Source organism: Equus asinus, chromosome 28 (assembly GCF_041296235.1).
Source record: "Equus asinus isolate D_3611 breed Donkey chromosome 28, EquAss-T2T_v2, whole genome shotgun sequence".
Classification (NCBI taxonomy): Eukaryota; Metazoa; Chordata; class Mammalia; order Perissodactyla; family Equidae; genus Equus; species Equus asinus.
The window spans coordinates 33,878,104-33,903,085 of NC_091817.1; the positions used below are offsets into that span (position 1 = coordinate 33,878,104).

General features: G+C 38.2%; 1 protein-coding gene across 10 annotated transcripts in view; it reads left to right on the forward strand.

The window, feature by feature from the left end:
* TANGO6 (transport and golgi organization 6 homolog) overlaps nt 1–24,982 on the forward strand; it is a 192,368-nt gene that overhangs the window by 43,138 nt on the left and 124,248 nt on the right. For 9 of the 10 annotated variants that reach the window (XR_006521440.2, XM_044761541.2, XM_070500726.1 and 6 more), the window contains exons 9-14: nt 1,451–1,627; nt 4,468–4,600; nt 6,101–6,292; nt 11,559–11,693; nt 18,563–19,078; nt 21,260–21,317. Coding sequence is in view for 9 of the 10 variants with exons in the window: in XM_044761541.2 (XP_044617476.2) it covers nt 1,451–1,627; nt 4,468–4,600; nt 6,101–6,292; nt 11,559–11,693; nt 18,563–19,078; nt 21,260–21,317 (1,211 nt within the window). In the remaining variant the exon portion in view is untranslated. Of the gene's footprint in view, nt 1–1,450; nt 1,628–4,467; nt 4,601–6,100; nt 6,293–11,558; nt 11,694–18,562; nt 19,079–21,259; nt 21,318–24,882; nt 24,968–24,982 lie in introns of those variants that run through there. The other variant, XM_044761544.2, reaches the window with a different exon arrangement.

Genomic DNA, 24,982 nt, shown 5'->3' on the forward strand with positions numbered 1-24,982 from the left:
GGAAGTCTTTTTTGCATGTTGTTCTTGTGCTTATTTTGAATATGACTTATGCCACTTTGTAATTGTTTTTTCTTTCAAAGGCAGGAAAACACTTGAGAATCCTCTTACTCTGCTCATCTAGAAAACAAAGAGAGTTTTGCAAATTGCAGGAGATTGGATGTAGTTTTTAGAATGACTTTCCTCAAACTCTGTCCTAGACATCAGAGACAAAATTTCTGTTTACATGTGTAAACATGCCACTGTTTGATCAGTGAGAAATACTGGAATTACAGGTCTAGGAAGGAGGAAATAGAGGCTGGATCATAACTACCTTGCGGGGAGTTAGAAATCAAGTTCAGGAAATCTGGATCTGAATGTAGCACTCTGTAATTTAGACTTGGACTTGGTGTAGGTGCTACACAGTGTTGTTTAAAATAAAGGGATTTCTTAGTCATCCAGAAAATAATCTTTTGTGTTGGAATTTAAGTAGGACTCATTTTGTATCAGCTCTATTTTCACAGCTATTTATGTTGTTTCTTCCTCCTTATAAGAGTTTATATCATTTCTAAAGTCCTGCAGAATTCTGACATTTGGTGTTTGGAAGTCTCCTACGTGTAATCTGATATACAATAATAGCACCTTCTTCGTAGGGTTATTATGAAGACTAACTGTGCATTGAAGTGTTTAGCACTGTCCCTGGCAAATAGGAAGCTCAGTAAAGGGTAGCTATCATCATTATCATTATCATTATCATGAGTGGTAAAGAAAGTGCTCAGTCTTGCATGTTATTCAAAGCTTACATACTGCCTTCAACTCTCTAACTTTTGGTCAGCACATCGTTGTAGACCACAGCCATAAGGAAAGTGACAAGAGAAAAGGCAGTGGAAGATGGAGACTATAAATGTGTGAATTTGGCTTCAAAGGACTGACCATATAATAACTCCTGTTTTAGTTTTGAAACCCAAGACCTCATACATTATCATGACCTCATCAGAGACTGAGAAGGAAGAAGCAAACTTTTATTTCATTCCTCTCCTAGTTGATTGGCACAGATAAAAGGGGATGAGGAATTAGCATCCTCATGCTGATTCTTGGTCACCAGCTGTTGGTCCCATTGATAGTATATGGTTTTATCAGTGTAAACTTTCTTTCACAGTGCCTGATCCAAAGGCAGTGGGTACGCTTGGAATTCCAAAAAAAAAGAAAGAAAATCATGTGTGGGGCTCATGTGTCATATCAGGGTTGCTTCTAGAGCCAAAGATTAGTCAGTCACTCTTTGAATATCAGGACGTTTATATTCTAAAATTCACAAAAAGCATACTTTCCACTCCTGAATTTCAGTAGTGCTAGGTGGTTGTGCCAGCATTTAGAATGTAGTGGAACCTGATAGCCTTTCTTTCTTTCTTTTTTTAATGTGAGCTGGTTAGATGACTAAGATGGCAAGCTCATTTATAACTGCTTTTTCTGCCAGGTCACTTTGCGAAGAGATCTTATTGTGGATTCTGGGGAAGCTGGAGAGGAAGAAGGCGATTGCTAGCCTGAAAGGATTTGCAGGGTTGGACAAGTCTATGCCCTCTCTCCATTCTCTGTGTCACTTTAGAGCTGCCACTCAAGGTGGCGTTATGGTTACCATCAAAGAGCCCATTTGGTGAGTCCACCCATCCTTTACTGCCTCTCTTCAGATTTAATTGTGCCCCAAAGGCCATTCTGTGTCTGTCCACTAAGGGGCGCTGATAGAAAGGAAACCAGAAACTCAAGTGGCTGAGGGGCTGCTATTTATAATCTCTGAGTGAAATGTGAGCCTTAATTCTCCAGGTTTTTCCTAGATGCTAGTTAATAGTAGGTACAGTTTACTGGAGCCTCACAGCTCTGCATCACAACAAGCCCACCTAGTTCACAAAGTCTTTGCCAGTGAATCAGAGTAATGGGCAGACGCATGTTCACCATAACACCATAACAATCCAGTTATCTTTCTGACTCTCAAAATGACATATGTGTGTTCAGAGTCAGATGTATTCCTAAGGGAATTGTCTGATAGCTATTTTTTTATGGCAATTTTATGATGAGGGTTTGTTTCTCCTAAGGATTGATTAGAAGGTGCTTAATAAATGAGAGTGGAATGGATAATTTATTTCTCCAACTTCTCACAAGTGTATTTTAAATTATTTCCACTTTCTGGGTGATATGTGTAGATGTTATTACCTCTTACAAGAATGAAGTTCTTGTTGATCAGAGTCCTTAGTATTTAACTGGTGGCAGCTACTCTACTTAGATTTCACATCACATTCAAAGCACTGCTGTTTGTTAAAGTATTTAAATTTAATTTTTTAATTCATGGTTAACTTGTTAAAGTTTTAAAATACTCTTTCAATGTGATGGACTTGAGGAAAATAGAAAAAACACATTGGTTACAAACAGAATTATCAGCACAAACTCAAGCTACTAATTTACTGCGTGTTCTTGAGCATTAGTAGGTTTTCTGGTTATAACTATGCCCCTGAGCTGAAAAAGCTTAAAATTGGGGGGCATGTTTATTTCAAAAACACTTTGGAACAGTTTAACCTGGGACCGTTTTAGTGACTATATAGAGAATTTTACAGTATTTAACTTACCAGGAGTTAAAACTTACTGCTAGTTTAACAAGGCTTTCGTGCACTTTTTAGCACATGTATGTCGAAATCAACACTTCTTATTGAAACTATAATTTCTCTGCGTGGTAGGAAAAAGTGAATAAGCAGTGACTGAATGCATCTCCATTCACTCCAGGAAGCAGTGGCTCCTTAACCTGAGGTCTCTACATGGACATCTAGGGGTGTATAATCCCCTTGAAATTATACCTGAGAAGTTTTTCTATATGCAAACATGGATTTTTTTCTAAAAATTGGATCTGTGACTCACTAGATACTTAAAACACTCCATGTTTCCAAAAAGTTGACACTTACTATACCAAAGAAATGTGTGTGTGTGTGTGATTTATGATTTGTTCTAAAGATCCTGCTCATGGTGCTAGACCCCCAGTGGCAGGGTCAGTATCGCCGCTTGGTCTGTATCACCACTTACCTTCACTCTACCATTCTGTCCAGCAGCACTGGTTATCAATAAAAGGCTCATTTAGAGAAACTCTAAAAGAGCCTCTCAGATTTCACGATCTTTGGATCTAGAATTTTTACTTTTCCAGAACTAAATATACCTATTTGCAGTTGACTCTTTATCATTGAAATTTTAAGAATGAATAAAATATTGCATCTTAAGTAATTGTTGTCATGTCTTTTTTTAAAGAGTATTTGAATACAGTACTTCATTTTGACAGTCAGGATGGTTCGCAGAAGCTATAAGTGACGTTTATCCATTTCAGCTTTTCTTCTAACATAAAATATGATGGAGATAACATGACTTATCTGAAGGACTCTGGACGATTCTGGGATAATATAGGAAGTACTCCTAAGCTTAATTTAATAGGTTATTTATTCTACTAGAGGAGTATAAAGGCTATGTTGTTAGTGAACTGGCAAATTGGGACATTCTGCCCAATGAGATAGTCTATCAAATTAACTTTAGTAATTGTACTTTTCAATGAGATGAAGCAAGATCTTTCATTTTTTTCTCAATTTAGTCTGAAAAAAATTTTATTCTTTCCTTGATCAAAAAGTAATACATGTTCTTTGTATAATACAAAAAAAATAAGGAAGAAAACGAAAATCAACCACTATCTTGATCACTGTTTACATTATTTTAATGTTTTGTTTTCTAGTGCATCACTTGTATCTTTGTATTTGTTTACATGATATAGTATAATAATATTGTATCTTGGAATTATAGCTAAAAGTCTTAGTACCTTATGAGAAGTTTCTTGAAACTTTTTGCAGAAATCATAGCACTGTTTTCAATAATTTAGCCACATTTTATTACTTGGAAATTGGGTTATTCAGTTTTCTGAAGCTGTAAGCATTTTTGTAACTCAACTAATTGGTTCTTATTAGTTGAGATTGACTGAATCTCCTCCTACAAATATCATGTCTTTTTCCACTGTCCATAACCCTTCAGTGGCTCGTTGAAAAAAAGTCCAAATTCCTTCCCATGGCATCCATGGCCCTCTGTAATCTGGCCTTGCTTTGCAGCCTTCTCTTTCTCTCTTCTTCCTCAGGAACCCAAACATCTGCATACAATGTATGCTTTGATTCCTTCTTGTTTTTACAACTTACTGAAATAATAGTAATTCCTAAACATCCATCTTAAAAGCCTCTTTCTTCGTGAAGGTTTTTCCCCATGAGCAAATGACTATGCAGGACATGATAGCCTAGCTTCTGAGAATAAATACTTTTTCAATGTAGAGAGAAGGAAGATAATTTAAACAAAATTTCGAGATCTTTCTAATGATTTGCTGTGTGGAAATAACATATTACTTTAGAAGATTATTAGTGGGATTTCAGAAAAATAATGTTTCTGGGTGATAAAACTTACCAAGATAAATGTTACCCTGCATTGCAGTGATGAAGATGAAGATGAAGCCCTGTATCAAAAGGTGTCTTCAGAGCAGTGGCAGGTAGAGCATCTCGGGGACTTGCTGTCCCTCTGCCAGGAATGTGGTTTGGCAGGCGACTTCTTCATCTTCTGCTTGAAGGTAAGAACTACATGTAGTTCAGGGTCAGCTTTATTCTGGGGTAGTACCAGGAGCCCCTTTGAATTTTCAAGGCAGTCATAATTTTAGGTCCTAAAATTAGGTGGTAATTTAGGAGACGTAATCAGAGGACATAAGAGTAATTTACTTTTTAGTAGCATTTGTTTTGGTAAAAAGAAACTTACCTTCAGCAATACACATATGGTCAAACTACTTTCCAACATAATCTCCACTGAAATTTTAAAGATGACCAAAGCAGAAGGATTGATCTATGAAAGGGTTAATCTTTGCTCTGTGTTGACAGTAAGAACTCTTTTGAAGTTAATAGCAGGTTTTACAGCTATGGAGTAATCCCTTATCCTTTCTGACTGTTGTTTTGTCAGGTATTTGGAAAGGAGATTTAGCCAGTCCTGCCTCTCTCACTTCATCTTGTAGCCACTTGAAACCTTTTCCGGGTTTGTTTCATACTGCTGGTGGTTGTGCTTCCTTTTGCCCTAATCTTGACAGTAAATTGTACCCCGTACTGTTACTCTTTATTTGCACTGTTTGAGACCGTAAACTAGATGATCTCTGATTCCCTGTCCTCCAGCTCTGCCTTCCCCATTATTTTTCCTAAATAAAGTATGTAAGAGAATGTCTGTGGAGTTTAAGGTTGGTGTGGGTGAGGGAGAATGCAAGGAGGGTATCAGAGCTAGCACTTCTAGAATTTGAAGTAGGGAGTACTTTTTGATGCTTTCTCACCTCCCACCTCCATCACCCTGCCCAGCCACTCATTGTAAATAACATTCCAAGAAGATATGCTCTTAATCGGATAATTTTTTAAAAGTTTGTTTAAAAAACAAAAGATCAAAGGGCTTTGCTTTAAACCAAGATCTCTCCACCTTGGCACTTTGACATTTTGAGCTGGGTAATTTTTCGTTGGGCAGTGGGGGAGCTTCCTACGCGTTATAGGATGTTTAGCAGCATCCCTGACCTCTAACCACTAGAGGCCTGTATCAGCCCCCAATTATGATAAGCTAAAATGTCCCCAGACGCTGCTAAATGCCCCCTGGGAAGCAAAATTGCCCAGGCACATTTGGGAACCACTGCTCTAAACTATCAGTTACTTTGGTAACACATTAATTGTTAAGTAACTTAACATTTTCCCTTCCCAAGGAAATTGACAATGTGAAGGGTAGGGAGAAAGCCTACAAAACCCACAGTAATAAATTACTTATTAGTAGAAGTTTAGTTCTAAATATCTTAGGGAAGGAGGGCTGTGGTACTTAAAGCATCTAAGTCTCTTAAAAGGCTTTGGAAATGTTATATGGCCTCAGTTCAAGGAAGGCTTGTGGCAGAGATCGTAAAAGCACTGATAAAGTAAGTTGTCTGTCAAACTAGTTCTATGTGTGTGTGTATTTTTTTATTATGAAGTTTTAAATTTTCAAATAGTTTTCTAGCTGGTTTTGAAGCCTTAGTTCTACAGGCTTTTTCTTCACTATTTCTTTTCTCCCATGCTGATAGGAATTGACACATGTGGCTGAGGAAAATGAAGCAGAGTTTAAAATGAAGCCTTTCTCCAGCAAAAGCCTCTTGGAACTAGCGCAGCACCACACTCTTCTTGTGGAAGGCCAGGAGCAGAAGCTGCTGGTCCTCCAGCTGGTGGCTGTTCTGTGTGAGAGAATGTCTGAGCAGATATTCACGAACATCACTCAGGTCAGTGGCTGCCACGTTCCAGATCCCAGCCTCAGGGTATTGGTCTCTTTTGGTTTCTTTACATTATTTTTAAAAAACGTTCAAGAAGTGTTACTCAGAGTGTGCTTTGATGACACCTGCATCAGTGTTACCTGAAATGGTGGTTAAACATGCACATTACTGAGCCCACACCAGACCAAGAGAATCAACACTTTCTTCATAGGTCCTGGGGATCCGCATGTGCAATAAGCTCCTGAGATGATTCTCATGCATGTCAAACTTTGAGAACTATTTTAAATATTTTATGTTATATCACAATGATTTTAAACTTTTGGTGCAAATAAAACCATCTGGGGTCTTTTTCAAAATAGTGATGCCCGGTCCACTTTTAGAGTTTCTGATTCAGCATGTCTGCATTAGAGCCTGGGCATTTGCATTTTCCGGAGCTTTATGGATGATTCTAATGTGCGTCAAAAGTTGAGAATGGTTAGAAATTCAAATTTGAAAAAAATCACTAATGATAATAAGATCACCTTGAATTTTATAGGTCCTCTGATTCACAGCTTGTCTCCACAACAGGCTGTGAAGTTTTAAAATGTTTTTAAAAATGCTTTCAGAATAGAGTAACTATGTGAATCAGTGCCTGAATTTTGTTGGTTCAGACATTATTTTTATCAGCTTTTTCTTTAATAGGAAATAAATGTAATAAAGCATAGGCAATGAAGTCGCCATATTTTACCACTTTACCAAAATTAGTTGTTGCTTGGTTGGTGAATAGTCAGTTGTAAGATGGTATGATTGTCACGCTTAAATCTGATTCTCTAGCTCTTTGTATCATCCCCATTGTCATCTGCCTTCGGGTGTTGCTAAGCAGCATTTCACTGTAGCTCCTGCTGCGAAAATTTGCAGCTGCTTGTCGGCTCTGACTTATCGTGCCTGTTTAATGAGAATTATGTTCATGATTTCTTTCCTGGGCTCTTATTCCTTCAGTTCACTGACCCTGTGTTACTCAGTAGGGTGATTTGTTTCTCCTGTGTTTATATCATTCCCTAAAGACTTTTTCACCCAGACCTTGTGTTTTTGTCTCAGGATGCTGGTTAAAAGGGGAACTGGTCTAAAAGCTGATATGACTTAGCTTTTGCACTTATCTCCCTTTACTCCTAATTAAGGAACAATGGTGTTAGGCTGATGCAAAAGTGATTTGTCCCATTAAATTATCCTTCAGCTAAGGTTAAAATTTATCAGGACAAAAGAAACCACAAAGAAATATTAAATTGCATTTAGTAGTCTTAGTGCTAGTGATAATTTTAATATGTTTTTTGAAACATACACACATGAGGATAAATTATAAGTAATTTTGTTAATATCATTAGGAATCAAGATTTTCAGCATAAGAAAAAGAGTTAGAAATATAAAATCAAAGAACTTGAGTAAAAACTCTATAATATTGAATTTCAATGGGGAGTGTTAGTGTGAACTAATGATGTATTTTTCTCTTTTTAAAAAATAGGTGTTTCCCAGCTCGGTCCACTGTCAATGCCAAGAAGCAATGACAACCTAGTAGCAATAGGCATCCTTAGTGCCAGATTATAGTTTCTAAATTCCACTTCCTACTAAAAGAACACAAAGCTCATTGGATTAAAGGGTAGTTCAGGTCTGGGGCAGGAATTATACACTATAAGCCTCAGGGCATCTTGTTGTGCCTGAATGCAAGGAAGTTATGTGAGATTAATTGGGTCGTGTCAGTACCACTCAGGAGGCAATTTGAAGGGTCTCCTATTGGCTGGCCATAGATAGGACAGTTTGAGCATTAAAAAGGATAATGCCTGCAATGGATTGAAACACAAAAACAAACCCAAAACGTGAACCTGAATCTAATCAAGGAAACTCAGGATTAGAGGAGCAAGTTAATGCCATGAGGAAGCCATTGGCCAAATCCAAAATGTGAGAAATTCCATTGTACAAATGATCTAGTTTCTTCATTAAATGAGTGGCATAGAAAAGTAGCAGGGCTGTTGTAGCTTAAAAGGAACTTCAGAGACATCAACCAAATGCAATGTGTGGATCCTGATTCAAACAAACCAATTGTATGAAGACATTTTTGCAACCAGGTATTAGAAGATATAGGGAATCTTTATTGAGTGTGATCCTAGTATGGTAGTTATGTAAAAACAAATCTCCTTATTTGTTAGAAATGCATATTGAAGTATTTATGGATGAAAGATTAAAAATTCAATAAAGTATGTTGGCAGATGGCATATCAGTAGTATTTACATAGCATTTACATTGTATTAGGTGTTACAAGTAATCTAGAGATGATTTAAAGTATATGGGAAGATATGTGTAAGTTATATGCAAATACTGTGCCATTTTATATAAGGGATTTAAGGATCCTTGGATTTTGGTATCCGCGGGGGGGTCCTGGAAGCAATCTCTTACCCTCTCATACCGAGGGACGACTATCATTGGCAGAGTAGAAGTGGTTCTATAATGGTGGGGTGTTTTTTCCTACGCTAAAATTTTTTTTAATGTAAGTAACACATGCCCATTGTAAAAACGTTTAAACAACATAGAAGTTCAAAATTTAAAAAGTAGAGACTTCTGATTAAAGATGGTATATCGGACACGTGTGTTTATCTGTTCCTTCCAGAAACCATAGGGACCAACAGAGCAAGAGAAAATAGTAGATAAAAGAGAATAACAACATTTAGAAACTGGATAGTAATAGTTGATTTAGCAACTTCAGAAAACGGAAATGCTAAGTGCCTACATGGGAGAAGTCAGGAAGCAAAGCACTATACCTCAATAAAGCTGTTAAAAATTTTTTTGAAAAGAAAAAAAGAAGCAAGTTGCTTCTCACTGCAGAACCGTGGAAGGACTGGAGGCACTAGATAAGCCCTAAAGATGGAGCTGAATTTAGAGCTTAACGCAGGTTGAAAGGCTCTGTGAGATCCAGTGGACCCTTTGCTTCCCTCTTCCACTTTGTACAGCCACCTCCCCTTCCCAGAAAACACTAGAGGTTTATCCTTGAGAGAGGGTGAACCCAAGAGCCTCTGAACTTGGGTGGTAGTAGCAAACTGAAATGCTGTAGACTTAAGTTGGTGCCTGCATATTCAACAGTGAGGCCTCCACCCCCATCCACTCAGTTGCCAGAATGTTGGCAGCAGGTTTATACATCCCCATAGGATTATTGTGAAGATTAAGTGAATTAATACCTGTAATGTGGGGCCAGCCCGGTGGCACAGCAGTTAAGTGCTCACATTCCACTTTGGCGGCCCAGGGTTTGCCAGTTTGGATCCAGGTGTGGACATGGCACCACTTGGCACACCATGCTGTGGTACGCGTCCCACATATAAAGTAGAGGATGTTAGCTCAGGGCCAGTCTTCCTCAGCAAAAAGAGGAGGATTGGCAGCAGTTAGCTCAGGGCTAATCTTCCTCAAAAAAAAAAATAAATAAATAAAAATACCTGCAATGTGTTCAGAACAGTACCTGGTAAATAGTAAATGCATAATGTTATTATCAAATTAATCAGCTAAATAATTAAAAGTGGTTGCCTCTGTAGAGCCAGAATCAGATGGGGAGAAATGGGGTAGGGCACTGTAGTTTTCATTATAAACTTGCAAGAATATTTGACTTTTAGAATTATGTATCTTTACAAAAATTTTTAAGTAAAAAGTAAACATCGCTACTCCCTCTCTGTAACATACATAAATTCTAGAACAGGCAACAGTCACATATCTATCCTTGTGGCTGGCAGCCCCGTGAGAATCACAGGAAATGAATAGTAGGGGGAGGGGAGCTGTTGTCCAAAAGGGTATGGTGTCTTTGTTGTTACAAGAAGAAAGTTTGGGGGAAAGGGTGCTTCCTAGATGACAGTAACAGCTGGCTACTACACCACAGATAACAGCTCCCAGGGTTTCTAAAAAATATATACGAACGTGGAAAGTTTCTTTCTTAACAAAAATAGGATCATACTACTTGTTTTGCAACATTTAAAATATATGTATATGTTGTGGAGAGGAACTTAGAAAAAGTCAGAAGGCTAGGTAGTTCTATTCCAGTAATTTAACAATACTTGTGCTGAAATAGAAGCTTCCTATAAACAAGGAGTGCTTTAGAAAACTCTTCGGAGACCAAGTAGGTGGCCCAAGATGGTAGGTGCAGCAGTTTCTCTAGAAAGGGCCAGTGTCCTTAACTTCTAGTATCAATAAAGTCTTAGGCTAGAGAGGGTGTTGAAAATTGCCATAACCAGTACTGTTCCTTCAGTAAGTGGAACTTTTAATAACCTTTCTAGTTTTCTGCCTTACTCCAAAGGCAATTAACATACCATTCTCCTGACTTAAAGCTTCCAGATTCTAAAGATTCTAGCATAGCGTGTGATTTGCCCAGAGAGTTAAACAGGCAAGCTGGCATAGTGTTTAGAGGCTCATCATGACCTCTCTCAGCCATCTCTTCTTCAAAATGATTTTTCCCTTTTGAACCATTAATCCTAAATATGCACGTATGTGTGTGTCTGTGTAGCACTTGTGTATGTATACGCTGTCTTTTATTGAAAAGTGTTTCTACTTAAGGTGATTAATCCATGCGCAGTTAAAATGATGCTGACCAAATTGATTCCATTTAAGGCTTAGTGGTTAGCCAAATACTGTGTAAAATCTTATATATGGTTAATCTTAATCCTTTAAAAATATCTGATACTTAGAAAAATGACAAAAAAATCATTTGTACAGATTGTTTGAGGACACTGGCTTCTAAATAAAATTGAACGCCTCTTCCCCCGTTCTTTGCTTACTAGAATTAGACTGTCAAAATGAGGATAGTGGGGGAGGAATCCTTGAGGAGGAAATCTCATTATGAGAAGCCAATCTAGGACCCTCTAAGATGGTTGAAAGTAACAAATCATTTTTCACTTTAATTTCCTGGCAAAACTCATGAAAAGTGAAGGAAGTTGGGTTAGTATATTAAAGCATTTGGGAAAGTATAAACGGGCTTTCTCGTTTATTGACTGCATAGCCTTGAGCCGATAACCTCTTTAAGTCTCAGATTCTTCATCTCAAAATGAGGGTAAGATTCCCAACCTCCTAGAGTTCATATGAGACCTAAGTGAGATTGTGCACGTAAGACACTGAGCACCATGCCTGCTGCACAGTAGCAGTTGTTCTTGAAGGTTCTTGCTATCATGATGTTGATGTGGAAAAAGATAAAGATATAGACATAAGATGTAAGGAGAACTTTGAGACTTTTTTTCTTACTCCTCACTGATTCTAAATTCCATTTCTGAGGTAGGTGGTGGACTTTGTAGCAGCAACACTGCAGCGAGCATGTGCAAGCTTGGCCCACCAGGCAGAGAGCACCGTGGAATCACAGACACTGAGCATGTCCATGGGGCTGGTGGCTGTCATGCTGGGAGGAGCTGTTCAGGTGAGTTGCAGACGTGAGCTAAACTTGAATGGAGGGAAAAGAAAAGAGAAAACCTGTTGCTTCCCTTCCATACCCTTGTGAGAAATAAGAATGAATATTGCACATAAGAGAACCAGGATAAACAACTTAGGTTGTTATTGAGAATTTTCTCCAAAGTAAAGGACAAGAAAATGGTACCATTTCTATCTTGTCACCTGTGTAGAGTTTACCATCCGAAGGACAGGGCCCTTTCTGACCTGGCAAAAACTTGATTTGGAAACACCTGACACAGTGGTTTGCATTGTGGGAAATGCTAGATTCTCTGACCCTCACTGTAATGGTTCTCCAAAGCTCAGCCCTTGTCCCTGCTGTGGTAGTCAGTGGAAATCATTTGTAACCTGCGGGTTTCTTAGGATTCTATGATTCCATCTGTTTTGTATAGTTCCTTTTTAGCACAGGATCCATCTTGCAACTCATCTCATGTAGCATGTTAAAACTTTGTTTCCAGTGCATGTATCTTATATGCTTAAGTTACAATTTTTTAATTTATTCACTCAAAAATCATTGCATACTTGCTATGTGCCAGATACTAAGCAAGGTGCTGGGTATACAGGAGTGGACAAAGTAGACTTGGTGCCTACCCTCGTGAAGCTTATAGCCAATGAGAGAGTCAGGCACCAAATAACTATTCAAAAAATATACTTGGAATTGAATGAAGTGCCTCAGAAGAGAAGTGGAGGGTACCAAGAGAACGTAACATCCAGCCTAGGCTGGGAGGATTTTTATGAGGAAGTGTAAGTTTAAGCTAAGACTTGAATGATGAATAGGAGTGTGGGAGTGTGTGTGGTACAGATGGAGGAAGCTCTTCCAATTAAGGAAAACATCATGTACAAAGGCTGGGAAGCAGGAAGGAGCTTGGTATACTTGAAACACTGATAGAAGGCCAGTATAGCTGAACTGTAGAGACCAAGGGTCAGAGTAGAGCCGGACAAGGTGGAAAGGTAGGCACGTGTACCTGTCTGGTTAAGTACAAACCACATTAGGTTAGGAGGCTTCAGGAAGGCAGCATAGGCTTCGAGCAAGTATTATGAAATCCAACCTGAAATCAGACTGGTAGAACTCTTAGCAATGAGTCGAGAACCCTCTGGGAATGGATTTTTGAGTTTGAGGATTCAAATCTGATCCTAATTCTTGATATGTTAGAATTTGCCTCTCTTTAGCCTGTCTTTAAGGGGAAAAGGAATTTTATTTGGGCCTGTTGTTAATGTGAAGCCTGTTTCTTGGTAGATTTACTTAGCCTTCCTAATTTTATTTTTCCCGTATAGTTTGAAAAAGCATTTTTGGTTCAGTTTCTAGAGACATGTTACATCCCTGCTGTTCTAACAGACAGTCCTAAGAGAACTGTCAAGGAGGGGTTCACTGATAGAATAGTTTTTCTTAAATTGTATTATTGTTGAATTTAGTTGGCCTGATTGATTTTTGTTTTTCTAGTTGACTATTAATTTGAATGTCTTTGTTTCCATAAGTTGAGCGTGTTTTTTGCTTTTCTTATAATTTCAAATCACATCCCAAATGGAAAATAGAACACAGAAACTGTGTGGACTGATGCAAATGTACATCCCTTACCTGTCCCAACCCTTCCATGAGCCATCCTGACTCACTGATTACATCCTGGATTCCTCTGACTCTGCACTTAGTTAAGTGAACATATGCATGTCACCCCTATACCTTTGCCCTAGATCCATTAATTTTTTTCTGTTTGTTTCATGGATTTATAAGTGACTTCTATAGTAATGCCGAGCTTTCTGTCTTTGTTATTAGAAAAAAATAATTATTCTGAATGATGTTTTCAGATGGTCATTGTCAGGCTAGGGTTTTGGCTTCAGAGTCTAGAAGAATACACTGTACTTATCCCTGATCAGGATTCATTGTTTTGGCTAATGAAACAGAATCTAAAAGCATTTGAACCTTTCTTTCTTTCATTTCTAATTTGTGTAATTAAGGTGATTATTAGAACATAGTGTGTGGGAAGAGGAGTTAATTTGGAGAAAGTGTAGGCTTAAGACTGCTAACAAGACAACTGTAATTCCAAACTCATTTTCTAAATTTCAGGCTTGGTCATCAGTAAAAGTATGATGTTGGTAACTTCCCTGTTCCCTCAGGAACCAGTTTCTGCTTGATGTTCCAGGGCCTGTGAGGTCCTCTAAAGCATTGCTGCACCAAGGTGACCTGAACTTTGAGGCACAGGTGGTGGGGCTTGGACCTGAACCCAAATCTAGAGCTCTTGTACCATATTTTCTGAGAGTATCTTTGAATGAACTCATTCAAGAAATATTTATCAAGTGCCTCTCTGCCTTTCTGGAGCTTACCTTTTTAGGAGGCTGTGATTAATCTGATGAATTCTTAACTACTTTTTTAAAAGATTCATATTTCTGTATCTTATGTGTATCTTTATGTATAGCTTACCATAAAACGGGGCCTACTGCATGCTGACTTAGAGAAAAAGTAAAAGTACCGCTGGAAAATAACTTCAATGACATTATGTAAATAAGTACTCTGACATATAAACTGGTCACCTAAATATCTGAAGAAACAGGTGATATACAGAAATGAGAACACAAGGAATAAATGTAAATATTTTCAGAATTAGTAATATTAAGGTCAGCATTTTATTGCTAGAAGAGATCCTTGGATTCTTCTAAAATAGCAATTCCCACTGGAACAGGAAGAGTAAGACAGGATGAGGGTATGTATGCCCCACAGGGGAGCTTCCTGAAGTCTCGTATGGGCTCTTTCAGTGTGCACATGCCCTTCCCTGGCTGTCACCCAGGTTCTGATGTGCTTCCCTTAGAAGGCATGCTCTCTGCTACCACCCACCACCCTCAATCCCACTCCTACCCGTCCAACCCCAGTTCTTAAATTCAAAAACTTGCAGAAATTTAGAATAACCCACCATCTAACTGGATCACTCCTGACACCCTGAAAGAAATCGTAGATATGGGCTGACATAGCTCTGCTCATTCCGTTCCTGAAGCATTCCAAAAACTCAGGAAGGAGGCAGCCACATAAAGGAATCTGTCACTCACTTGTGGGCTTCTCATTCAGGCCTGGAGGTTTTTACACAGAATTCTGAGATCTGGATATGAGAGGTGTGCTGAGAAGCAAGACAGGAGTAGAAATGAGGGCTTTGTTGTCAGTTCTCAATTTTGATAGTGGCCCTCAGTGACCCTTTGAAAAATAATTAACGTACTTCACTTTTCTCATCTGCCAGTTAGGTGAATATTACTTTATACCTCAAAGACTTTTGAATATTTATGAACAATAGTTGGCACCTGTAATCTTAGATTTCCCTGGTTATTCTCATAGTGGGAAATCTGTAGGCTTATGAAGCTGAAAATGTGCATAACTGTAATTGCCTTATAAACTATTTGATTCAGAATCCACCTACCTGCCCACGGTGATTAGAGAAGTTACCCAGTTGAATAAGATGAATCCCACAGTGACAACTAAGTTTGAAAACAGAGCAAAAAGATAGTCGAGTATTCTTTTTTTTAAATAGATATTATTTTTTAGAGTGGTGTTAGTTACACAGCTAAATTGAACAGGAGGTAATGAGATTTCCCCTATACCCTCTACCCCCACATATGCACAGTCTCCCCGACTATCAACATCCCCCACCAGAGTGGTACACTTGTTGCAATCAATGAACCTACATTACCCGTCATTATCACCCAAAGTCTGTAGTTTACACTTCACTCTTGGTGTTGTACACTCTGTGGGTTTTGACAAATGTATAAGGGTATCCACCATTATAGTATCATACATGATAGTTTCACTGCTTCAAAAATCCTCTGTGCTCTGCCTATTCATCCCTCCCTACCCCAACCTCTGGTAACCACTGATCTTTTTACTGTCTCCATAGTTTTGCCTTTTCCAGAATGTTATATAGTTGGACTATACTATATAAGACTACATATACTATGTAGTCTTTCCTGACTTGCTTCTTTCACTTAGTAATATGCATTTAAGTTTCCTCCATGTCTTTTGTGGTTTGATAGCTCATTTCTTTTTAGTGCTGAATGATAGTGTTGTCTGGATGTCCCACAGTTTATTTATCCATTCACCTACTAGAGGATATCTTGGATGCTTCCAAGTTTTGCAATTATAAATAAAGCTGCTATAAGCATCTGTGTGCAGGTTTTTGTGTGAACATAAGTTTTTAACTCATTTGGGTAAATACCAAGGAGCTCAGTTGCTGGAGAGTATGGAAAGAGAGTATGTTTAGTTTTATAAGAAACTGCCAAACTGTCTTGCAAAAGTGTCTGTACCATTTTGCATTCCCAATAGCGATGAATGAGAGTTCCTGTTGCTCCACATCCTCACCAGCATTTGGTGTTGTCAGTGTTTTGGATTTTAGTCATTCTAATAGGTGTGTAATTGTATCTCATTGTTGTTTTAATTTGCAATTCCCCAATGACATTTGATGTTGAGCATCTCTTCATATGCTGTATATCTGTATATCTTCTTCAGTGAGTTGTCTGTTTAGGTCTTTTGCCCATTTTTTAATCGGATTATTTTTCTTATTGTTGAGTTTTGAGAGTTCTTTGTATATTTTGGATAATTGTCCTTTATCAGATATGTCTTTTGCAAATATTTTCTCCCAGTCTGTGACTTGTCTTCTTTTTCTCTTGACATTGTCTTTTGCAGAGCAGAAAGCTTTGAGTTTAATGCAGTCCAGCTTATCATTTCTTTCATGGATTTCTTTTCTTTGGTATTTTCTCTTAAAAAGTCATCAGCATACCCAAGGTCATCTAGATTTTCTCCTATGTTATCTTGTAGGAATTTTTAGTTTTGAATTTTACATTTAGGTCTATGATCCATTTTGAGTAATTTTTTTGATGGTTTAAGGTCTATGTCTAGATTCATTTTTTTGCATGTGAATATCCATTTCCAGCACCATTTGTTGAAAAGTCTGTCTTTTCTCCATTGTATTGCCTTTGCTCCTTTGTCAGAGAACAGTTGACTATATTTATGTGAGTCTATTTCTGATCTCTCTCTTTCATTGGTCTGTTTGTGTTTGTTTTGTTTGTTTTTTGAGAAGAGATTGTTGTATATAATAGAAATAAAAAAGAAGCCATATACTGTAGATTTAATTAGATATTCCCATTTAAGATGCTTAAAGAAAAAACAAAGGTCCATAATACTACAGAGGCACTGAATGAGGTCTAACATAATGATAACACTAGCAAGATTATTCTAAAATGTCTTTTCCAGTTCTGTGTAGATTCCCGATAAAATTGACTCTTTTCTTAGATAACATATACCTTTACTCTAGGCATACATATTCTTTTTTCCCTTTAAGATATAGTAACATCAGAGTGGTCAGTTGTTTTATACATGAAGATAAGCTGACATATGTTATGGAGCTAGAAATTGTACCTTATGTCAATTTTGCATTAGTTTCTAATTGTTTAAACAAAGAAATCTGAGGGGAGTGTATGGTGAAATTCTACAGGTACAAACCTGACATATATCTCAAGTTTTCATTTACTTGAGAGGAAAGTGGTGGGAAAACTGAATAATAACAATTCTGTGGACTTATAGTGTAAAACGAGAACATTATCTAGGTCCTACAAAAACAGTTGGTTAATTGGTTGGTTGGTTGGATAGTGAAGTGAGTGAATGAGTAAGTAATAAATACCCTTTCTTGTTCTAAAAAGGATTTAAGACCCACAAGGTTTTCAAGTTGTCAGGCCCTCGTGAAGCCTCATATGATAATTTTTCAAGTATTTCCAAACAGAAAAGGATTACCACTGATTCTTGTTTCTCTACTGACTACACATGTGTCTTTCCTAGTGAGACATATGGCATTATTGGAACAAAGCTTCTGGAGAGAATAAAATCTTATGTAATTTTCACTCCCACTTTCTAGGAGAAATTCTCTTTTGCCACTTATTGTCCCGATCCCTTCCAGACCTCTGGTGCCCTTGTATGCTGACCAGCTACTTTAGATCATGTGCTTAAGAAAAGCTTTATTTGTGCAAGTGAGACCATTTAGGGTATTGGGTAAGACTGAACTCTGGAGCCAGACTTGTTGAGTTCACATCTTACTGTCTTTTAGTTGTGTGACCTTGGATATGTTACTTATCTGTTCTCTGCCTCAGTTTCCCCCTGTTTAAAATGCAGACATGTGAAAATATTTGAATTGTATCATAGGGATATAAATATGTGTGTGGATTCTTTTGTTTATTGTGTTTATTTTTAAAACATTTACATAGCACTTACGATGTGTCAGGCACTAAGTACTTTGCTAATATAAACTTATCGTTTTATGGCAAAAGGTACATAAAAGTCAAAAATACAATAATACCATCAAAAAGATACAATGAAAGTCAAGATAAAATAATCTGGAAAAGAATTTCACCGTATGACTATTAAAATCTACATGGTAAGAATAGCTGTAGAGACAAACACTCTAATAGCTAAGTGGGTACAAAGGGTATAAACAGGCTGTTCACAGAAAAAGAAATACAGACAGCCAATAAATGTGGAAGGATGCTTAATAGCACTGTTAGTCTGGGTAATGCAAATTAAAACCGTAAGATAATGTGTTTTGCCCATTAGACTGTAAAAATTAGGAGTAACAATGTGCTTTACTGAGGGATTTTTTTTAACTTAGAAAAGTACCTGTATATGGTAAGTATTCAATAAATGTTAGCTGTAATTATTCAACAGTAGTTATTGAGTGCTGGACTCAGCTATATGCTGATTACACCAGGAACAAGATTCGCTCCCTGCTGCTTTTGCTCAGGATATGTTGCCTTGTGCTCAGGTCATATTAACATCTGCTATGTTAATTTGGGTTTGGCATTTTTTGTTTCATTTTGTAGTTGAAGTCAACTGATTTTGCTGTCCTGAAGCAGTTGCTGCCTCTGTTGGAGAAGGTATCCAACACATACCCTGACCCTGTCATCCAAGAACTTGCTGTCGATCTCCGCATCACCATCTCTACCCATGGAGCCTTTTCCACTGAGGCTGTCAGTGTGGCTGCTCAGAGTACCCTGAACAAAAAGGATCCAGAAGGGAAAACAGAAGGGCAGCGACAAACCAGTCATGAAAGATCCACTGGTGTCTCTCGTAGCCACCTCGAACAACAGCAAAGCCATGAGAAATCCAACCAGACAGGCCTGAAATCTAATACTCCACTCATTCCTCAGGAGGTCAGTGAGCCCAATGCCACTACAAACCAGAAATCCAGAAACATAACCACAGAGCAGCTCCAGGAAGTTCTTCTGTCAGCTTATGATCCTCAAATTCCAACACGGGCTGCTGCCCTGAGAACTCTTTCCCGCTGGATAGAGCAGAGACAAGCAGAAGCCCTTGAGATGCAAGAGAAGCTTCTCAAGGTGAGTAGAACACCCTGCAAAAGACACGCACGCAGGGTGGGGCAGCTCTCCGGAGACTTGACTGTGTGTCAGGCACTGTCCTGGACTCCCCTCAGGGAAACTGTAATTGTTCTGAGGAGGCAAGACTTAGACACAGGAAAGACTTAGAGAACCACATGAGACTCAACTGAACATGAACGGAGTGCCAGAATTTTGACAGGCAACAAAGGCTGTGGACAGTCAGGAAAAGGACAGAGTTGAAATCTGGAGGAAGTAGATCTTGACATGGCCTTAACAAACTGGTAAAGTTTGAACAGGTGAAAGAAAAGGGGATGGAACAGCATGAGCAAATTCCCAGATGGCAAAGTCCCTTTCTGGTGAATAGGGCCACTTTCAGCACTGTGACCCAGCCCAGTTAAGCCATCTGTTTTCTCTCCGTCCCCTTTAGAGGGACATTGGGCAGAACTGGGTCTCCTCCCCTCTCCTCCCTCCATCACAGTGAAAAAACTGTTCTTTACATCATAGATTTATGTAGGAGAATATGTATACTTAGTTGGGGATCTCTTCCCTTTTGTGGAAGTTGTCCTGAGGGCAGTATGGATTAGAGATTAAAAGCAAAGGGTCTAGAGACTCCTGATCAAATCCCAATCAGTTTCCTGGACAAGTCACTTAAACTTTCTGAGCCTCAATTTTTACATGTGTAAAGTGAGGCTAATAATAATAGGACCTACTTTATATTGAAAGGTTTAAAATAAAATAATCCTTGTAAAGCACTAAGTATAGTGATAGACACATAATGAGCATCCAGTAAAGGTCGGTTGTTGTTGTTATTGTTATTATCTCTTCCATATACTTTAGCCATTGGACTAAAAGTTGTAATTCAGATTGAAAACATTTATTTTTAGTCACTGAATTATTAAGAACCAATAGTATAGTGATAATAACTGCTGTATATTGAGCCAAACCCTATACCTTTCAGACATTGTCTCTAATCCTCACAATAACTGCAATGTTCATATTATCCCCATTTTGTAGATGAGAAAACAAAGGCACAGAAATGTGCCAAGAATTTACTGTCTTTGAAATGTTCTGAAAACCTCAAATTATACATCTCCTCTGAGGAATCATTAAAAATTTCCCTTCATAAATCTATTTGGATGGTGAATGCTGTGAACATCTTTGGAATTTTCCTTAATTTAACTTAAGCTTTCATCTGCTGTACATAATTGGTCATCAAGTCCTGTCAGTTCTTCCAAGGAAGTTTTTCGATCTCTCTCTTCCTCTTTATTCCCATGGCCACTACCCTGGATTAAACTTCCTTTACTCCGTACATGATCCCCACCCCTTTCAACCTGGCCCAATTGAACTAATGTTAGACTCTCCCCAACATACTGCAGATGTGGAGACCATCAGCATCAAGTTGATATCAAGAATCGCTGTGCCGGCAAAGGACACACCTTTTCATACTGAATAGCACCCCAGACTTCCCCTAGACACCAAGCAGGAGGAACATGGGCACGTGGCCACTATCTTTCTCTGGCCCTCATGCTAGGGCCTAAACCTAACATGTTACTGTCATATTTTCTAGATTAGCTGTACCCCCTGCAGTTGACACGCACTGGTGACTTCCTAAATTGTGAGATATGTTGAGAGTAATTTGTTATTAATGTCAATTGAAGTGCTAAAATTTGCGAAAGATTTTTAAACATAAGTTAGAACAGATTCAAGGTTATCCCAATAATAACATCTCTGTCTCTCGCTTGCATTTCTACATGATTTCTGAGTGCAAGAGAAAAGGATCAAATTATAGCAAATGTGCCATAATAACCCCAAACCTGCCCTCTTGTGTGTCATGGCCTGTAGTCTGTCATGTCATATGTGAGAATGTTGTCCACCATGGGCTGTAGTAGAAAAACTATTGAGGATTGTTCTTCCAGATTTTGGTTTTCATGCTTACTCCTGGCGTATACTTGACTACTTTAAGAAGTATCTCCTCCTAATCACTACCCTTTTTTTAAACTATTATAAAAATGAGACTTAAAACATAAATACTGTTTTCCCCACAAGATTCTAAAGTCAGACCAATGTCTAGCTAAAATAAACAAGAAGAAAAGCATTTATTCTTTTGAGGCTGCTATAAGGGTCTCTTAAATCTTGCTTGTTCTTTGTGCATCATATCATTGCTGTGTTTTGTGGTTCCAGATATTCTTGGAGAACTTGGAGCATGAAGACACCTTTGTATATCTGTCTGCTATTCAGGGTAAGTTGGTACTGGTTAAAGGACTTCGAGTCTGTGGATCAAAGATTTTCACAAGGTCTCTAAAGTCAGAGAGGCACAGGACTGCTGGTCATTTTGTCCATCTTCCTGCCTCCTAGCTAAGACTCAATTTAAGTCACACTGATAATATTCCTGGAGGGTTCCCAAAGGGTCCCTATAAAGTTTCAGTGTCTCATAATGTTGAGGAAGTCTTTATTTATGTTTAAAGTCATGCACTGCATAATGACATTTTAGTTAACAATGGACCACGTATATGACAGTGGTCCCATAAGATTAGTACCATATAGTCTGGGTGTGTAGTACGCTATACCATCTAGGTTTGTGTAAGTACACTCTATGATGTTCGCACAATGATGAAATCACCTAACAACACATTTCTCAGAACATGTCCCCAGTGTTAAGCGACACATGACTACTTATCCTTCTGTAGATTAAATCCCATTTCCTCTAATTCAAGGAGGCAAAGAATGGCTGGCTCATGAGCTCTCATTACATTGGCCTCTTATGTGCTTGACTACTGTCAGTATGCACTTTTGCTCTCTCTTTTAAGTAAAAGAGTCTCAGAATATATAATATTTCTTCATCAAAACATTTTTTGCAATAATTTTATTTCTCTTTTGTCATTCTTTGTTGTTCTTCCCATCTCCATTAATTTGTGGATTCCAAATCTAGCGAGAGGCCTCATGAAAAGGAGTATAGAGAATTAGGCACCCTTCCCAAAAGGGTGAGAAGCAGACGTGGGGACTCGATAGGGTTCAGGAAGCCTCGAAACAACGAATGGTACTTACGGAAATAAAATCAATGAAGCAAGAACCTAAAATGCTGATAATTCATAAGTCTCAGAAAACAAGTCACCCTGTACTTTTCTTTAGAAACTATAATACTGTCAAGGAGATGTTTCTCATTGATTTATTTTTTATGACGGGGTTATCGGGAAGCAGTGTGTGTCATTCTAATATGGCAACGTTGCTGTTTGGAATAAGCATCTTATCTGATTAACACATTGAGCTCATTAGCCTCTAGGGTCTGCTATAAAAATCTCAACTGTTGGTTTTGTGTTTGTTTTTAGTAATTTTAATTGGTGTGCTAATCAGTTAGTAGCTAATTTGGTGATGAAGAACATGGGAGGTTGAGGTGTAATTTCTGTTCTCAGCTCCCCATGATGAACAAGTTTGAATTAATTGATGTTTTTGGTGTTTGTAACATGCACTTAAAGGCCAAGGCCTTAGGTGAATTTCCCATTAGGAAAGGAGAGAGCTGAATTTTCCCACCTGTGTTGCCAATGTCATTTGCCCAGGCCTAAAGTACTCCAGGGGCCAAGCCATTCTGGACTCCCAGTCAGACACGACCAGCCCACTTGTAAATGTCCTGCAGTACAAGGGGTGCTTAGCTGTGGTTTGAGTACCATTTAATTGTGGGGAGTGTGTGTGTTTGTGTGTCTGTGTGTGTGTGTTTAAAGTGTTCCTTTTCGAGGCTGCCTGAATGGCTCCATGTGAAAGTTACAATTTACTTTTTGCTTAATTTATTGGTATTTTGGATTTCTTTTGTAATTTCTCACCAACTCTGTCATACAGTCTAGGCACAGAGCAGAGGGGAATTAAATAAGCTCATTTATTCAACAGATGCTTATTGATGCCTGATGGAGGAATTTCTAATGAATGTATTATCCGTCCATCACAACAGTCTGAGAACTAAATTCCCCTTGAGTTAAATTTTAATTTTGTCTGCATCTCCTTTTAGCCCTACTGAGAAAGTGATGGTTGGTTTTGTTCTAGCAGTTGCTCCCAGGTCCTCAGGAGTAGCTTCTTCGTACAGAGAATTGTATATGAAGTTTCTGAGTTCCAGTTACAATCCAGAGTTTATAAATAGAAGACTTAATCTTAGACTATGGCCATTTTAGACTCCTTGTTTATTCTCTTTTTCATTGTTTGTTTTATCATCACTATTATTACCCAAATTAAGTATTCTCATTGTTTTAAAAAAAATTCAAATAACAAGGAAGTATATAAGGTAAAGAGTGGAAGCCCTTTTCCAAAATAGGAGTTAAAATATGTCCTTGAGAGTCCTATAAGATATGTTAGATGTTTTGGGATATTTTTCACATTTCGCTTTTGAAATCGATGTTCAATAATGAATGTGATAAATAAATAAGTGATGTTTTTCAAATAAGATATAGCCGGGTTATTTATCTTACTGAGGATCTGCTCGTTTGTCCTCTCAGTAACTTTCCATTATTTAAAGGACATTTTGAAAGCAACACCAGAGACAGATACATTTCAGGGATCCCAGTGATCCCCATCAGTATCAAAAGGATCTTTGGATAAAACTACCAGACTCATTGAAAAAGAAAGAAACTCCTAGGCTCTGAGCCAAGCATGGGAAGCGAAAGTATGTCAGTGTGTGTAGTGAAGAGAATCTAGACATCTTAACATGCCCAGACAAATCGTGCTAACTCTTCCACCCTTCCTTTCAGAGAAGAGTTTTTATTTCTGGCCAAAGAGCAAGGGGAGGGAAGGCAAAAGGCCCAGAAGGGGGGAAGGTAGATACAAGGTGGAACTGTTTTTATAGAGTTTCAAACTGAGCGGGATTTCGAGTCTTAACTTGTCAGAGACTGAATTCCCTATCTCATTCTCAGATTCCTACCTCAAATAAAGTAAGTTGGGAAACCATTAACTGAAAATAATTCTATCCCTTGAAGGACCGTCTAATTGGATCTGGCATTGAAATTTGGAATGCAGGCCTGTGAAGTTTATCATCTCCATTTATGTCCTTGAAATGGGGAGATTTCTTTTATGTCCTAACCTGGTTTCTGTACCACCTAATTAACAAGTGAGCATTTAGCAAGTGTCTCTCATATATGCTATCTCAGTAAATTCTTCAAGTAGTTCTGGGAAGTAGACATTATCCCCATTTTTTATTTTTTAAAGATTTTATTTTTCCTTTTTCTCCTCAAAGCCCCCTGGTACATAGTTGTGTATTTTTAGTTGTGAGTCCTTCTAGATGTGGCATGTGGGATGCCGCCCCAGCATGGCTTGATGAGTGGTGCCATGTCCGCACCCAGGATTCAAACCGGTGAAACCCTGGGCCGCGGCAATGGAGCACGCAAACTTAACCACTCGGCCATGGTGCTGGCCCCTACCCCCATTTTTTAAAACTTTTTATTTACATACCTAAAATTCACCCATTTAAAATGTGCAATTCAATAGGTTTTAATGTATTTAGAGAGTTGTGTAACCATCACCACTATCTAATTTTCAAACTTTTTCATTGTCTCAAGAAGAAACCCCATAAGCATTATCAGTCACTTTCCATTCCCCACTACCCCCAGCCCCTGGCAACCACTAATCTACTTTTTGTCCTATGAATTTGCCTATTCTGGACATTTCATATAAATAGAATCATAAAATGTGTAGTCTTTTGTGTCTGGCTCCTTTCACTTAATGTTTTTGAGGTTCATCCATGTTGTAGTGTGAACTAGTACTTCATTCCTTTTTAAGGCTGAATAATATTTCATTGTATTTTTTTAAAACATTTTCATTTTTTTTAGGAAGATTGGCCCTGAGCTAACATCTGTTGCGAATCTTCTGCTTTTTTTTCTCCCCAAAGCCCCAGCACGTGGTTGGATATCCTAGTTCTAGGTCATTCTG